The following is a 16,355-nucleotide window of genomic DNA, read 5'->3' as shown; positions in this document are numbered from 1 at the left end:
GGATCGTTAACCCACTGAGCAAGGGCAGGGACCGAACCTGCAACCTCATGGTTCCTAGTCGGATTCGTTAACCACTGCACCACGAAGGGAACTCCAGCCTATATGATTTTGACATAATAACTCCTGAGAGATCTGCTGCAGGAGAGCCCTTAGATTCTCTAGCCTCTTTGCCCTGTGTGATTTCTCCCCAGCGGATCTCTCTCTGCCTTCACCACTGGGAAGGCAAGCTCCAGGAGGGCAGGCACGTTGTTTCTCTGCTGTAACCCCAATGCTGCAAATAGGGCCTGAGAAGGGCAGAGCTACCACATGCACAGACTGTTTAATACATCTCAGTAACTCGCTATCTCTTAAAAAAAAAAAAAAAAGCCATTTAAACGTAGCATAATATTTTAAAAAGTTCGCAGGAATCAACTTCAACAGGATTACTAAGTTCTTAATTTATTAGAAGGAACAAGTGTTCAAGTAAGTCACTAGTTCAGCAATATTTGAATTCATTATTATTATTGCCAAAGAAACACAACTCAAAAAATAACAAGCCATTATATTTCGGTCTGCTCCAATGTCAAACTCTTGAAATAAGTGCACGATGTTTGGAAATGAATCTAGCACCTTTGGATCTTAATACTGTATCAACAGTTAGACCCCAAGGTTTTTTGAGCACAGCAGCAAATCTTTTATTTACACAGCTGTTTGGCTCCAGGGGACGGGGGAATAAGGTAAGAAGTAAAGCACTAGTGCCATTTTACTAACAATTGCAAACATACTTGTCATCTGTGACACACATATGGCTACAGTCCACGTGCACACCTTCTTAGCTACTGGACTCGCCAAAAAGCAAAGCACAGGCATTACTGAGACCTGCACATGTCCAAAAAGATACGAAATACCTTGTTCGTGTACTGATTAGAATAATTCGAAAATCTCTACCGTGGACCTCCTCTTTCATAGATGCAGAAAAACAAAGCGAGCTCTTCTTTAGGATGCATAGAAACTAAGCCAACCCTTTCACATTCCACAGATTAGATGTGAGGTCAATAAACATCCCCTCCCCCAATGCAAATATCTTTCCCTAAGTTTGAATGAATTTGAATATTGTTCTAAAGAGCATCATAAATACCTAAAGAATGATGACCACTTAATAAGAGGAGGATGGAATGAAAAGCCCAGTTCCTTTCTACATTCTCCATTTAGGCATGAGACAAAATTATAATAAATCTTAACAGATGAGGGAACAAAAAGTCCTTAATGCTTCTCAGCAAGCCATGCTAAAAAGCAACTAACTCAGCTCCACACCGGAAGTATCCCTCTTTTAAAACACCACAAAAATGTTTGGGGAGTTCTTTAATTGTAAAGATGATACAATATAAAAATTGCCTGCATTATTCTGGGGTAATTCCAAAGACAGAACGATAAAATTCCAGATTGAAACTTAGATCAGGTTTACACACTTATATGTTAAATTAAATGCTTCTGTTCATTATAAGCGGTTAGGACTGGAATTGAAAATTGGCAGATGTAAGGTGTTTTAAATGTTTTGATACTACAGAGTTAAAATTGGCTGCAAGGATTTTAAAATTCCAACCACTTTAAAGTGAGACATTCATTAATAAAACTTAAAGTGAGGCACAGAAATTGAGGATGAAAATAATTCACCTCAAGTGAGTAGAAAGCCTCCCTTTGGTAAGGAAGAGATTTTATAAAGAACAATTTGCAGCATATGACATACCTCCTACACATACATACACCATCATAAAAGATCCACAGCGTGTTTCTCTGGACCACTTCACTGCTTGCTTTCTAATTCTTATTGGCTATGCTTGCCTCCTTAGTTGTAATCTGACTACACCTAGCAGTACAACACTCTAACATATCTAGGCTTTAGAAATAATACAAATCAGAACATTTAGAGTGCTATTTGACAGTTTCAAGTTGCAGGAATTTAAAACAAATGCCAAGAAAAGCTAAGACAATTTAATCTGAGACCTAAGTGCTGATCTAGAATCAACTCTGCCAGGAAGCTTTACACTATTTTACTATAAAATGTCTAATGAAAGTTTATTTCTTACAACGTGGGCAAAAACGTTATAAAAAACCTTAGTGCCGAATACACTAAGTTCTGGTTTAAAAATTAATCTATGCTCTTCTAAAGTTAATTTCACACCACTTTAGTAATTGTTTTGGAAAATAACTGTTCCTTAAGAATGTTCAAAAATACAATGTCCCAAATTCTCCAGTCCACACAAAGGTACAAGCTTTACCATTTGGGTGAAGGGAAAGAACTGCCGGCAGACAGAAAACAAGGCTTTGTTTACACTAACCAGGTATAAATAGAAAAAAAATCCATTAAAAATTGGGTGAAGATGAACAAAATCCTTGCGATCGCCAATCCTACCCCTCTGCTTCTCAGGTAATTGGCGGAAAACCAGCAGGACAGGAGTAACAGTATCTAAACCTCTTTATTGAATAAGGGTTAGGGTTTCCAGTCGATACTAGGGTTAAAGCGACTCAGCCCAGTCGCCGAGTTCAACACTCCGGGAACACTGCCCTTTCCTAGAATAACTGATTTCTTAACATGGGAATCTAAACTATTTTCACACGCAACGGCAAAGTCGCTCAAATTTTAGGAGGGAAAAGTCAACATCCTCTTTACTTGTCACACTTACGTTTCACCTGGCGCTAGGAGCACCCGACATGGATCTTCCTTTAAAAGGAGGTCCCAAAAGAAACGATTTCCAGAGCCCCTCTTGGCAGGAAGGGACGAAAAAAACCCCGCAGCAAACACTTCTGCTCCGCACTTGCCACAGTCCTCGGGAAAGGTAGAGGGCACACCGCCACCCACCCCAGAGGAGAAAGGTGCTCCAAGCCCAAGACCTGCAGCGCTCGTACTAACTTTCCAGCCGCAGCGCGAGCGCCGTCACTTACCCGCGGCAGAAGTCATGATTCCCCGGTGCAGCTCGCTTCCCCGCTCGCCCCCTTCAATCCCCGTTCCCCCCCTTCAATCCCCGCTCCCCTTACAGTCCATTGTTTCGAGAGTTTGGGCAGAAGAGAAAAGCCGCCGTAGAGCCCACATGCCGTCCCGCGGCCCCGCAGCGCAACTTGAGCGCCGCACAAAGGATGCGGCCGCCTCCGGGGACCCGGCAGCGCTCCCGGACGCGAGCCGCAGGCTACGGGCGGGCGGGCACCAGCGCCGCCCAGCCGAGCTCCGGGAAGACGGCCAGGCGCGGGCACGAGCGGCGCTCAGCGAGGTTTGGCGGGCGCGCGCCCTTCTAAACTCCAAGGAAAAAAAAAAAAAAAAAAAAACCTGAGCTCCAAGCGCCCCCTGCTAGTCGTGGCCGTAAAAGGCGGACAAAAGTCTCAGCCTCGTCCAATGAGAGAGCCCCGAGCTTCATCCCGCTCCCGCCCCTCCCGCCCACACGCTGAAGCTCTGCTCCAATGAGCCGGCCAGAAAAGGGGGCGTGAGCTGCGAAACATGCTGGGAGTTGTAGTTTACTGGACACCGGCGACCGGGCGCAGCAGACGCCTGGGTGCAGCCTGTTCTCCCGCCTTCATTTCCCATCGTGCTGAGGCTGGTGGCATGGCGGAGAAGGATGACACCGGATTTTGACGAAGAGGTGGTTTTTGAGGTAAGGAGAAAATGGCGGTGGGTGTGAACTGCCTTTGTTTGGGAAGGACGAGGGAGAAGGCAAGAAGGCCAGGCGAGGGACGATCCTGAGACGAGGGATTGGGTGACACTCCAGCCGGCCTCTGTCCCCGAATCCCGGCAATTTCCGGGCCTAGCGTTGGCCGCTGCCTGACAGGTGTAGCCGGAGGCACTCTCGCCGCGTCCTGCCTCTGCCTCAGGCCCTCCCAGAATTCCCAGCCCGGCCGATGGGCTAGAGCCCCACCGGTACCTTCCCCGGGAATTGGATGCGCTGCACCGGGCGCGCGCGGGGCGGGGGTCCGCGCCTGGTTGGGGCGGAGCCCAGTCGTGCGTTTTGGATACTCACCCATACAATTTATCCTCCCCCTTTTTCGTCCTCAGTTTTTTGGGGGGTCAGTATCCAGAGGTGCCCCAGATCACCACTCACGGTCGAGGCGTGGCCCTGGAATGAAGGCTGCAGGTGCTAGTTTTCTAAAGTAGTTGGAAATCTGTGTGTGGGACCTCCTGTGGATGATTAGAGCCGGGGCTTCTCAGCATCTAATTCTTTTGTCCTATTGCTATTACGCTAGGTGTAGCCAGTTCTTCTGATTCGAGGCTCCAGTGTGAGTGCTTTTGTGTGGGATTATTTTAAGACGTCCTCTGCCATCTTGAATGAAAAGGAAAGGGGGAAAAAAAAAAACAGGCTAATGTTTTTGATGCCATTTATATATCAGACACAGGTGAAAACTCGCACCCCTGTAATAAAGCATATATGTATGCTTTACTAAAGTCCATTCGTCCAACTGGATTTTAAGAAATTTAAGAAAAGAAACATCTCGTTCCGTACAGTTAGAGAGCTAGGCAATAAACATTATTGAATGGGAAATGTTGAAATACATCCAAACTGTCGTTGGAGGATTGATTTGGAACCCCGCCCCGGTCTGTTCTTGTGGCCTTGGAGAAGCTACACCCAGTAAATGGATATCGGAGGTGAATCTTGGACTATGAATCTGTTTAGAAAGATGGAAGGGAGAAAATGCATTATAGGGAAAGAACAGTATGCCAAGATTGGGAGGTGTGGAAATACCTGGTGTAAAGGGATGTGAGTGGTAAGTGTCACTCTGTAAAGTGGTTCCATGTGGCTAGAATGGAGAAGTAGTGAAAGATATGGCCCTTTTACCAAAAGGAAGAGTCTGGATTTGAGGAGGTCAGTAGGGAAGACAAACACCTGAATTTTGGAAATTCAAGAAGAAAAAATAGAATAATGGCTTGGACAGATTGTTCTATGGTAAAATCTAGGAAACAGAAGATTCAATGTGGGAGATGAAGGAGAGACAGAAATCTGTGTTGCTTAGAGAAAGGGGACTGACTGGGTGGATTTTTTTTTTTTTTTAACCTGATTATTTCCTTAGATATCTGAATGTAACAGTAATACATGCTCAGAGAACATTTCAGTAGAAAACAAGCCACAAAATTAAAATCACTCAATATTCTACCATCCAAAGATGGCCACTATTAATCTCATAGTATGTGTTCTTACAGACTTTTTTTCTACTCAAATGTGTCTTTTTTTAAAATTTGGCCCCACCCAGAGCATGTGGAAGTTGCCAGGCCAGGGATCAAACCTTTGCCACCTCGGTGACCTGATCCACAGCAGTGACAACACTGGATCCTTAACTACTAGGCCACCCAGGAACTCCAACTCAAATATATCTTTAATTGTACATCTGATATTTTTTAACACAAAAAATATACCACATAGAATTTTGTATGTACTTTTCACTTAACCTGATCATCAGTCTATTCCTATTCATTACCCTTTGAAAACATTAATAACATAATGTCGTCATGTATTTGTATCATAATGTAACCATTTTCTCCTTCTTATTCTTTCAAAATACCATTGTAGTCAACACTGACATAAGTCCATCTTTAACTGCATCTCTGATTTTTCCTTAGAATAATTTCTGGAAGGGAAACCAGTTTTTCAAGGGTATGAACATTTTTTAAGACCAAAACCAAAGGATCATCTCAATTCAGGTTTTCATTGGGAATAAGAGTATTATTTTCAACAGATCTTCTCCAAAAACCTTATTAGTTTCCTTTAATCGTTGCTAATTTGATAGGAAAATTAGCATTCTGCTGTTCTAATTTACATTTTGTGCATTTATTGGAAACATTTTTCTTCCTTTCTTTCTTTCTCTTTCCCTTTTTTTTTGGAAATGAATCTGATTAGTATCCAAGAGGATGCAGGTTCGTTCCCTGGCCTTGCTCAGTGGGTTAAGGATCCAGCGTTGCTGTGAGCTGTGGTGTAGGTCGCAGAAGCAGCTTGGATCCAGTGATGCTGTGGTTGTGGTGTGGGCCGGCAGCTACAGCTCCAGTTGGGCCCCTAGCCTGGAAACCTCTATATGCAGTGGGTGTGGACCCTAAAAAGACACACAAAAAAATGATTTGCATAAATTTTTCCTGTTACTTAGCCTTGTAGAAAAAAGTTTTCAGTTCGTTGTCTAATTTGCATTTTGTTACATACATTAATTTTTACCACAGATAATAGTCATAAGAGAAGTGCACAGACCATAAATGGGCAGACTGATGAGTTTCACATGTTAAATACACCCATGTAACTAGTACCCAAATTAAGTAACTGAATATCACCAGCACAGCAGAAGATCCCCAGAAGCTCCCTGTTACTCCCTTTCAGCTGTTTCTTCCCACCCCAAGGACTTATTCAGACTTAGAATAACTTAGACTCCTTTTGTCTGTTTTTGTAATTTACACACTATGCAATTCTATTTGGACATGCTCTCATTTTTTGTTTGACTTTTTGCTCTCTAGTTTTGTTAGATGCATCCATATGGTCATGTGAGCATTTTTTATTTCTCAGTCGTATTCCATAGGAATGTGTGACTTTTTTTTTTTGTCTTTTTGCCATTTCTCGTGCTGCTCCCGCGGCATATGGAGGTTCCCAGGCTAGCAGTCGAGTCGGAGCTGTAGGTGCCAGCCTACACCAGAGCCACAGTAACGTGGGATCCGAGCTGAGTCTGCAACCTACAGCTACGGCAACGCCAGATCTTTAACCCACTGAGCAAGGCCAGGGATCGAACCCGCAACCTCATGGTTCCTAGTTGGATTTGTTAACCACTACGCCATGACGGGAACTCCTGTGTGACCATTTTTTAATCCACCCTGCTATTAAGAGCCTTTGGGTAGTTTCCAGTTTGAGACTATTATGAATAGTGCAGCTCTGAACCTTCCAGTATATGTGTCTTGTTGAGCATATTTCTGTTGCGTTTATACTTAGAAGTGGAATGGCTGAGTCTTAGGAAATACATATGCTCACCGTATGTAGATGTTACCAAATGTTATTCTGAAATGGTTGTACTGATGGATCCTCCTACCCCAAGTGTTAAGTGAGGTCCGACTGCTCTACAGCCTCACCAACCCTTGCAAATTTCAGCCTTTCTTCTTACGATTATGTTGAATGTGTACTGGTATTTCTTCTGGGTTTTGATTTGCATTTCTTTGTTAAGGAAATGAAGAGTCTTTTATGTGGTTGAAGACCAGTTGTCTATCCACTTTAGTGAAGCCAATTCAAGCTTGTTGCATGTTTTTCTTCTGAGTTCTTCTTGTTATGGATTTGGAGTTCTTTATACATAGCGGTTGTAAGTCCTTTGTTGGATATATGTACCTCGAATATCTTAGGAGGTGTGTGACCCCCTCTTAATAGTGTTTTTCAGTGACCAGAAGTTCTTAGCTTTATCATAATCCAAGTAAACCTTTTTCTTTTATGGTGAGTGTCTTGAAAGAAATATTTGCCTACTCTGAGGTCAAAAAAATTATTTTCTCTAAAAGCTTTATTTTACCTTTTGCTTCTAGATCTGCCGTTCATCTGGAAGTGATTTTTGTATGGTATCAAGTAAAGGTCAACATATGTTTTTTTCCCACATGGAGAGCTGGTTAACCTGGCATTTTCTGACCAGACCATCCTTTCCTCACTGAACTGCAATGTTACCTTTGTCATAAATCAGGATACCTTTATGTGTGGCTCTGTCTCTGAGTGTTCTCTTTTCTGTTGGTCAGTTTGACCATTCTGGTGCCTATACCAAATTATTTTAATAACTATAACTTGTAATAGGTCTTAGTATCTGATAGAATAAAATCTTTCAGCTTTATTTTCCTTCAAGATTGCTTTGGCTATGCTTAGCCCTTTGTATTTGCAAAGAAGTTTTAGAGAATCAGCCTGTCATTTTCACTTCTGAACAAAGGAATTTACCAAGATTTGACTGGAATTGCTCTGAATCTAGGATTAACTTGGGGAGACCTGACATCTTTATAGCATTGAATCTTCCAATCCGTGAGCGTTTGTATTGCTTGCCTCCTAAATGAATCAAGCCGCTTGCTATTATCACTTTCTGTGTTCTAGGACTGATTTTACAAACTGTGAACATAGGGGAGGATAAAATAATTTTCTCTCTGCTCTTCTGAGTTCTTGCCTGAGACCCCTGTAATGAAAGATGGATTAACAACAAAAAACAAAAGTTCATTAGCGTTATCAAAAAACAAATTTCGGAGTTCCCGTCATGGCGCAGTGGTTAACGAATCCGACTAGGAACCATGAGGTTGCGGGTTCGGTCCCTGCCCTTGCTCAGTGGGTTAACGATCCGGCGTTGCCGTGAGCTGGGGTGTAGGTTGCAGACGAGGCTCGGATCCCGCGTTGCTGTGGCTCTGGCGTAGGCCGGTGGCTACAGCTCCGATTCGACCCCTAGCCTGGGAACCTCCATATGCCGCGGGAGCGGCCCAAGAAATAGCAAAAAGACAAAAAAAAAAACCAAACAAACAAATTTTGACTAAGTAAATTTAAAAGATCTTACTTTTTTCAGCAATGTATGAATCAGGCAGCATCCTGTCTAGCAGATAGAGAGCATCTGTAAAAAATGAAAGACTTTTACAGGCGGAAGGCAGTGGACCAGGAAGTCAGGCTAGCAAAGAATGGATTGGTTGTGTCAGTGTCATGTTCTTTCAGGGGATGGCGGGCAGATTCCCTCACTAGTGCTGATGGAGTAGTTCCTGACTGAGGGGCTTAAGGTTCTCTTTCTGTACCAAACCTGAGTTTGTGTGCCCAGCACACAGTGAGGTCAAACAAATGGAAATATCGGAGGCTGGAACACAGAAAAGTTTATTGCGGGGCCGTGTAAGGAAAACAAATACCTTCTGCATCCCTCCAAAAAACCCCCGAACTCCCCCAAGGGTTTCAGCAAACATTTTAAAGGCCAGGTGAGGGAGGGGTGTCACAGGGTTTGGGATCAGCTCGTGCGCAATTCTCTGACTGGTTGATGTTGGGCTAACAGTGTGGTTGTCATTAGCAATCATTGAGTGCCCGTGGGTCTTGGGGTCTGTGTGCTCCTGATCTTCAAGCAGTTGATTTTTTCCCTTTGCTGGTAGTTTTTAGCATCTGAAAAACTCAGGAAATGTGTTTGAGATACTGTTATCTGGATACCTTAGAGAGGAGCTACAGCGGAGTATGTTGGGACCAGGAAGCCCCCGTAGGGTCCTGCTCCATTACATTTTTGGAAGATGCCAAGAGTCTAATTAAGTCTTGGTTTGGTAAGGTGGATCTTAGCCAGGTGCTGAGACACTGAGGTTTGCAGCAGAGGGTTTATTCACAGAGCAGCCAAGGGAGAAGCACAAGTCTCAGATCTCCCCTCCAAAGGGTGAGATATTTCTGGGATAAAGGAGTAGGGTAGTCTTAGGTTCAAGGAAAGGTGATTGGGGTTAGGGGAAAAAAGTTGAGGTACTCGGCGTCCTGTGCCACATCTGGACAAGTGTATCTGTGTTACATGTTTCTTCATGGGATGGATGTTCAAAATGGAGGTGCTTAGCATGATTTGGGGGGCGAGGTTTTTGCCCTCTAACATCAAAAGGGCATTCGTCCAACACCTGCACAAGCTCAGGCTTACGGTCCGTGGTCCCAACAAGTCTTAACCCAGCTTGAACTGGACAAGAGCTGACTCTGAGTTCCTGAAAAACCGTTTAGGCCCCTGCCCCCATTACTGTAGTCAGCCGTATGTGTGAGGTGTTATCTATGGGTGATTAAGGAGTCTTGTGGTGTATGGCCTAGGCTAAGTGAAGCCTGGAGAGTATGCAGTTAAAGAGAGGGGAAAAAAATAGTTCACGTGAAGGCGGTTTGTAAGCAGAGGGGTTTTAACAAGCCATTCCCTTCTCTGCTGTTCTGTAAGACCAGCTCAAGTATTTCTGTTAGTTGCCAACTTCTGTTAACAGTCACAGCAATGCAGGATCTAAACTGCATCTACGACCTACACCACAGCTCACGGCAGTGCTGGATCTTTAACCCACTGAGCCAGGCCAGGGATCAAACCCGCAACCTCATGGTTCCTAGTCAGATTCATTTCTGCTGCTCCACAGTGGGAACTCTCCATCAGCTGAATTTTTTTTTTTTTTTTTGGCTATTTCTTGGGCCGCTGCTGCAGCATATGGAGAGATTCCCAGGCTAGGGGTCGAATCAGAGCTGTAGCCCCCGGCCTACACCAGAGCCACAGCAACGCGGGATCCCAGCCGCGTCTGCAACCTACACCCCAGCTCACGGCAATGCCGGATCGTTAACCCACTGAGCAAGGGCAGGGACCGAACCCGCAACCTCATGGTTCCTAGTCGGATTCGTTAACCACTGCACCACGACGGGAACTCCAGCTGAATTTTTGGTTTTTACTTTTATCTATTTTCTCTCTTCAGTTTTGCTGAGCTTTTTCCTGTAGCTTCTTGAGTTAAAGACTTAAGTGCTAAGAAGGTTATACACTTCCCAGAGTGCTGCACCAACTGTCTTTTATAAGTTTTGAAATGTAATTTGTCTCATGACTTTGTAATTGCCTTTGCGATTCCAAGTGCATGGGTAGGAATGGATGTTATTGTTAATGATAACTGTTGGCCTGCGCCCTCCAGGCCTGTAATTCTACCCTGCTCATTATGGACTGTATCGCCTGTATTCTCTTGTCCTGTGGAGTCCATTTAGGCAGACTTTTAAGTCAGAGGTATCTTGATCTGTTCAGGCCGCTATAACAAAATGCCCTGGACTTGGTGGCTTATAAACAACAAAAATTTATTTTTCACAGTCTGGAGGCTGGGAAATCCAAGATAAGAGTGCCAATGTGGTTGAATTCTAATGAGAACCCACTTCCTAAGGCACTAATTCAGTTCTTGAGGGCTCCAACCGCATGGCCTAAGCACCTCTCAAAGGCCCCCACCTCCAAAGAATATCACATTGGGGATTAGATTTCAACAGAAGAATTTTGGGAGGACACAGATATTCAGACTTTTGGAAGAGGGTAGAAGAGAGACCAATGGAGAGGCATTTATATTTTCCGTTCCTCCCAGCAGGGCTACTGTTGGGGAGCCATTGTGTTCCTGTACCTAAAGCCACGGGTCCTGCTGGAGGATTCCTTTAGCTTCATCTCTTCATCTTCTTCAGCGACGCTGCTTCTTTGCTTTGGCTTTTAGGCCCTTGGAAGATAATAAATTCCTGCTGTTGCTCGTCCCTTGGTGCCTCACTCTCCCCTCTTGGTTGCCTTACCCCATCTTACGGCTTTGTAGATAAGCGGTCATTTCTTTATAAACTCTTTTCAGTTGTCCCTTTTGAGTGTGCCATCTGTTTCTTGCAGTCTTCCTTCAAGAAGGCTTCTTGGTTAACCGATTTTGTGGCGCCTGTCCTGTTCTCTAGGATTAACTCTTATCCGTTGTCCTCCATGACCTTTGCTTGTGCCCTCTGAGAACTTACCTCCTCATCTTGAGCACTCTATAGCTTCCGTGAAATGGGTATGGTAGTGTATCTTTCTTGGGGACGGCACACCTTCCACAGTCTGATTCCTGCTGGTGTAGGTTGTGGGCCCAAGAGCTGCTTTAGAGGATAAATAAGTACGAATTTTGGCAGGATTTTGGTTTCCTTAACGGTATAGTTCCCTGAAAGGTAGACTTCTAGGCTGTTTGCTTCTAGGCAGACGTATACACAAGTAAGCACAGTCAAAGAGCTCATTTAGACTTAGTTCTCAAGGGAGTTTCCTTCGTGGCTTAGCAGTTAACAAACCCGACTAGGATCCATGAGGATGCAGGTTTGATCCCTGGCCTTGCTCAGCATGGTAAGGATCTGGCGTTACCATGAGTTGTATTGTAGGTTGCAGATGCTCCGCGGATCCCGAGGTGCTGTCGAGGTGATGTAGGCCGGCAGCTGTAGCTCTGATTCAACCCCTACGACCCCTAGCCTGGGAACTTCCATATGCCAAGGGTTAGGCCCTAAAAACAAACAAACAGAAAAACAGACTTAGCTCTCAAATCTGATGTCTGTGGATTGCTTACTGGTTCTGTTTTGGATCATTTCTCCGCATCATCTGCAATAAGAAGCTTGGGTGGAAAGGTATCCTTAATCAGATTTTAGCAGCTGGGCTGGTTCCCGTTATCTTGAGGGAGGGCCTTTGGGAAAAGCTGGAGGCCACTATCTTATTTCCTGCCTTTTGGCTTTTCCCGCCTTGAGAACACTGCCCCTTCCCCCCACCCCCACCGCATCACCATTTTCAGTCAACAAGAATCTCAGGCCACAGGCAGAGAGCCTTCTTTTGCAGAGGTGAAAGAAAGCATGTTGGGTATATGATTTGTCTTTCAAGGTATTACAATGCAGTGACAATAGTGGCTGTTTGACTAGAGGGAATCTTCAGCTTTTTTAACCTGTGACGTATTTCCTTGCCATCTACCACTTGATTGCTACTAAGCCTGTGCAGTATGTTTCAGGTTATCTGTCCACTGCCTCTACCGTAACTGCCTCTGCATTACCAGGAAGCAAGAGAATGCATATTGGAATACTGCTTTAGAAATTGTAGGCTTCCATGGTTGTGTTAGTGGGGAGGAGGAGGGGGAAAGGCAGCAAGAAATGGATTTCTGCTTCCTTCGAAATTGGCAACCCTCATTTATATCTGGAACTCTAGCTGCAATATAATTTAGAAAATATCTCATTTAGCTTTTTCATCTCTTTAATACAAGAGTCACACTAGGAAGGAGTGTAGCATGGATGGAGGTTGAACAGACCAGCTCACTATGTCCATCATAGGACAGGACCTAACCTCTCCTCTACGAAAATTTAACTGGGATATTTTTGGTATATTTGGTATAATGCTGTTATTTTAGTGATTTTCAGAATCAGAAGTCAGTCTTGTTTATGTCTTAAAACTAACTCAGAGAGTCATGTGCTATGTTAAAATTCAAAATCAAGCAAAGTTTTGGAAAGTATTCTAATCACATCCTCTCCCTACTTAAAACTTTTTGAAATATCTTGGTTTAATGCCAGTGTCCTTGATTATTAGTGAATTTTATTATCTTTTCTTCTAATTTTGATCTTTTGTATTTTCTTTCCAGAGGTCACCTTTGAGTCTTCCCAGTCTGGGTAGACTGGGGGTGCTCTGGAAGATGGTGCAGTAGAGGAATTAGGAAAGGAAGGAAGAATGAGGTTCCCAGGCCCAATTCCTGGTGCTTGACCTAGGACCATCTTCATTTCTTCAAGGCTAGATTCCCCAGTATCCTTTCTCTTGGAGCCTGATTGCCCCCTAGAGGCTGAAGTGGGAAGGACAACATTGCCTCACACTCGAACCTCTCAGGCTAAGCAGCAGTAGGACAAAGTTTAGATAAGGATGGATACCACATCTAACCTGGATATTAAGCAAAATAAGTACTGCAATGTGAATGTTGTCATTTTACCCTTTTATTATAATCTCTAATTATAATGTCTTGAGAGGAAGAATTCTCTTGTTAGCTCAGGTGATTAGTTCCGACATTGCTCTTCCATAGCTGTCAGATTTTTTTCAGTATAGATGAACTCCAGAACCTTTGAGTCATTGGTCTTATCTTGACCTCTACTCCTAGAGGGAAGAGTACTTGAAAACAAGAACTTTTGAGTTCAAGGACTAATGTTTCTACCTCTTTGTAGTATTTAGAGTGCATTTAAACCATCTTTGGTAACTTTCCTATAGAGACAGTGTTGTCCTCAAGGAACTGCGTGAATTCTCTGTCCGCCGTAACCATATTTTCTGTACTGGAACTCCTTTTTTCATTCTTTTTTCTTTGTTCACGACTGGGGAAAGTAATTGTTCAGAACTGGGAAAGCCTTTCTTGTCTTGGTTTCTTTCCCTCCTTCATCCTTCATACTTCTCAGTAAATTATTAAATATTAACCCTTTGTTGGCAGTGTGTCCAGGTGTAGCTTTCCCTGTCCCCCAGCACTAAATTAGGCAAATGAACATGAGATGGCTCTCGTGCAATCTCCCACGTATGAGGAAAACTTGTAAAAAAAATTCCTCTCTTGCTTGAGAGATTCTCTTTTCTTTATATTTTTAAAGGTTGTTATACATCTCTAAAGAACAGTAAGGTACTTTAATAAGTAACATTTGCAGATTCTTTCCTGCGTGCATTATTGATTTGACCAATGGAAGGAAACTGGTTTTGTCTGTGTGTGTATACATTGACAGTATTTGCTGTCTTGATAAGGGAGCTTGCTGCCTGGAATAAGTAAAAAAATTTTAGGTATTATTGTATCATCTTTTTCCTGAAAACATTTTCAGTTACCTGTAGTACATAAAGCTCTGGAATTTTATATATTTTACTTTTGTTTTTGTTTTTTTTATTATTATTATTTTTGTCTTTTTGCCATTTCTTGGGCCACACCCGCGGCATATGGAGGTTCCCAGGGTAGGGGTCGAATCGGAGCTATGGCTGCCAGCCTACGCCACACCCACAGCAACGTGGGATCCGAGCCGTGTCTGCAACCTACACCACAGCTCACAGCAATGCCGAATCCTTAACCCACTGAGCAAGGGCAGGGGTTGAACCCGCAACCTCATGGTTCCTAGTCAGATTCATTAACCACTGCGCCACGACGGGAACTCCTACTTTACTTTTGAATAGTAACTGAGATCAGAAACATGACAAAACTCATGCTTTTATCACTGTGAAATAGAATGTTTCTTAATGGAGTTACTAAATCAGAACTCTATTGACATAAAAAAATTGACCATTCAGACCAAAGCTAGTTACCAGATATGTAAGAATGTTGATTTAACATAAATTATAAAAATTTTTCTTGAGGGACAAATCTTTACTTTTTCTCTCTGGATCATGTTATTTCTTCTACATTGCTTCATCACATATACTTAGAGCTCCAATAGACTTTCACATTTTCAAAAACATGCAAATATTGCAAAAGATGGTAGATATCTCTCTGGTGTATTTTTATTGCACTTATTAAAATGCAAATTCCTTTGTCTCAAACTATGATATACAGTTCTTAAATTATTTTTACTGGTTATCTTGGTATCTTATGTAGTTCTATTAATGACTTTCATTTTTTGGAAAACATTGTGGAAAGGGGGCTAGACTGGTTGTCAAGAGACTGACATTAATTAGCAATGCTAATCTTGAATGAATTACTTAATTTCTCTAAAGCTTGCTTCCCATCAGTTATAAAGGAGTTATACCAGCTCATCCTTTCATATTAAAATTTTCTTGAATCTGGTAGGTTGGTTGAGTAAATGAGAGTAGATGCCTGGAGGCTTCTATTACTTAGGAAATAGAGGAAGAGATTCTGCTCATTTCCAGTCTATTTTTAGATGAAAACCGTGGCTCAATTTTAGTTTTCCTGGTTCTGTACCAGGTGTTCTAAGTTCCCAGAAGCAAAATCATGCCTTAAGGATTTAGGAGAAAAGGTCGAAAGCTCAGTGTACGCCACAGGAGTACAGGTATTGTATAGTGACTTCATTGCCTCTGGATTCTTAGAATGTTGCTTATATACCGATTGTTGTTCTTCCCACTACAGAAGATCAAAATGCCCATTAGCCTTTATTTGGAGTAATATATTTGAGGACATCCTTTATTTATTTGTCTTTTCTGTCTTTTGAGGGCCACACCCGTGGCACATGGAGGTTCCCAGGCTAGGGGCTGAATCAGAGCTATAGCCGCCGGCCTACACCACAGCCACAGCAACGCCAGATCCAAGCTGCATCTGCGACCTACACTGCAGCTCACGGCCACCCCAGATTCTTAACCCACTGAGCAAGGCCAGGGATCGAGGCCAGGAATCGAACCTGCCACCTCATGGTTCCTAGTCAGATTCGTTTCTGCCGTGACATGATGGGAAGTCCCCATCCTTTATTTTTAAATCCACGTTGTAATTTATTTCACTGACAGAATCTGGCCAACTGTATCTTATTGTTGGGATTTTGCTTGATAAATCCACAGTCGTTAACCTCATATCTCCAACAGCTCTAGTTGATTTTCTGCTTTAGTATATATTTTGCTGCCGTGTCCTTTTGGTTTTACTTTCCTGTACAGAATCTCCCTGATGATAGGGAGTAATGAATCATTTTGAGAGAAAGACTCTCTATCTTTTAATAGAACCACAAATTCTGTCTCCACAGAAATGTTTTATTGTTATTATTTGGGATAAGGAAAAAAGAAAAAGTTGGGTGTAATTAAATAATATCCAAACTTCATTGTAATGTTTATTGCATGCTTTTCTCACACCCATCATTTCGGCGATGTGTTCAACCTGGCTCTCGTGTTTTTTTCCAGCAGCTGAAAGTGATAGTTTTACTCTCTCATCTTGCCTCTGCTCTGCACTCAGGAAATGCCCAGTGTATGCCAAGTGATGAACCAGATGTTGAATAATATTAAGGAGTAGCATCAAAGAT

The 16,355-nt window shown here is 43.0% G+C and overlaps 2 protein-coding genes across 6 annotated transcripts in view; one reads left to right on the top strand and one right to left on the bottom strand.

Annotated features, from left to right (window-relative positions):
- Positions 1–2,960, bottom strand: part of FGD6 (FYVE, RhoGEF and PH domain containing 6) — a 120,521-nt gene extending 117,561 nt beyond the window's left edge. The window contains exon 1 of the mRNA XM_047788262.1: positions 2,923–2,960. Within this exon, the coding sequence (XP_047644218.1) occupies positions 2,923–2,938 (16 nt within the window). The 5' untranslated portion in view covers positions 2,939–2,960. The remainder of the gene's footprint in view (positions 1–2,922) is intronic.
- A 540-nt stretch (positions 2,961–3,500) lies between these two features.
- Positions 3,501–16,355, top strand: part of VEZT (vezatin, adherens junctions transmembrane protein) — a 69,013-nt gene continuing 56,158 nt past the window's right edge. For all 5 annotated transcript variants that reach the window (XM_047788256.1, XM_047788255.1, XM_047788253.1 and 2 more), the window contains exon 1: positions 3,501–3,623. In XM_047788256.1, coding sequence (XP_047644212.1) covers positions 3,588–3,623 — 36 coding nt within the window. In that variant the 5' untranslated portion in view covers positions 3,501–3,587. The remainder of the gene's footprint in view (positions 3,624–16,355) is intronic.

This window comes from Phacochoerus africanus, chromosome 7, assembly GCF_016906955.1.
Source record: "Phacochoerus africanus isolate WHEZ1 chromosome 7, ROS_Pafr_v1, whole genome shotgun sequence".
NCBI lineage: Eukaryota > Metazoa > Chordata > Mammalia > Artiodactyla > Suidae > Phacochoerus > Phacochoerus africanus.
Note: the sequence above shows the minus strand (reverse complement) of the source record. Positions and strands in the feature narration are given on the sequence as shown.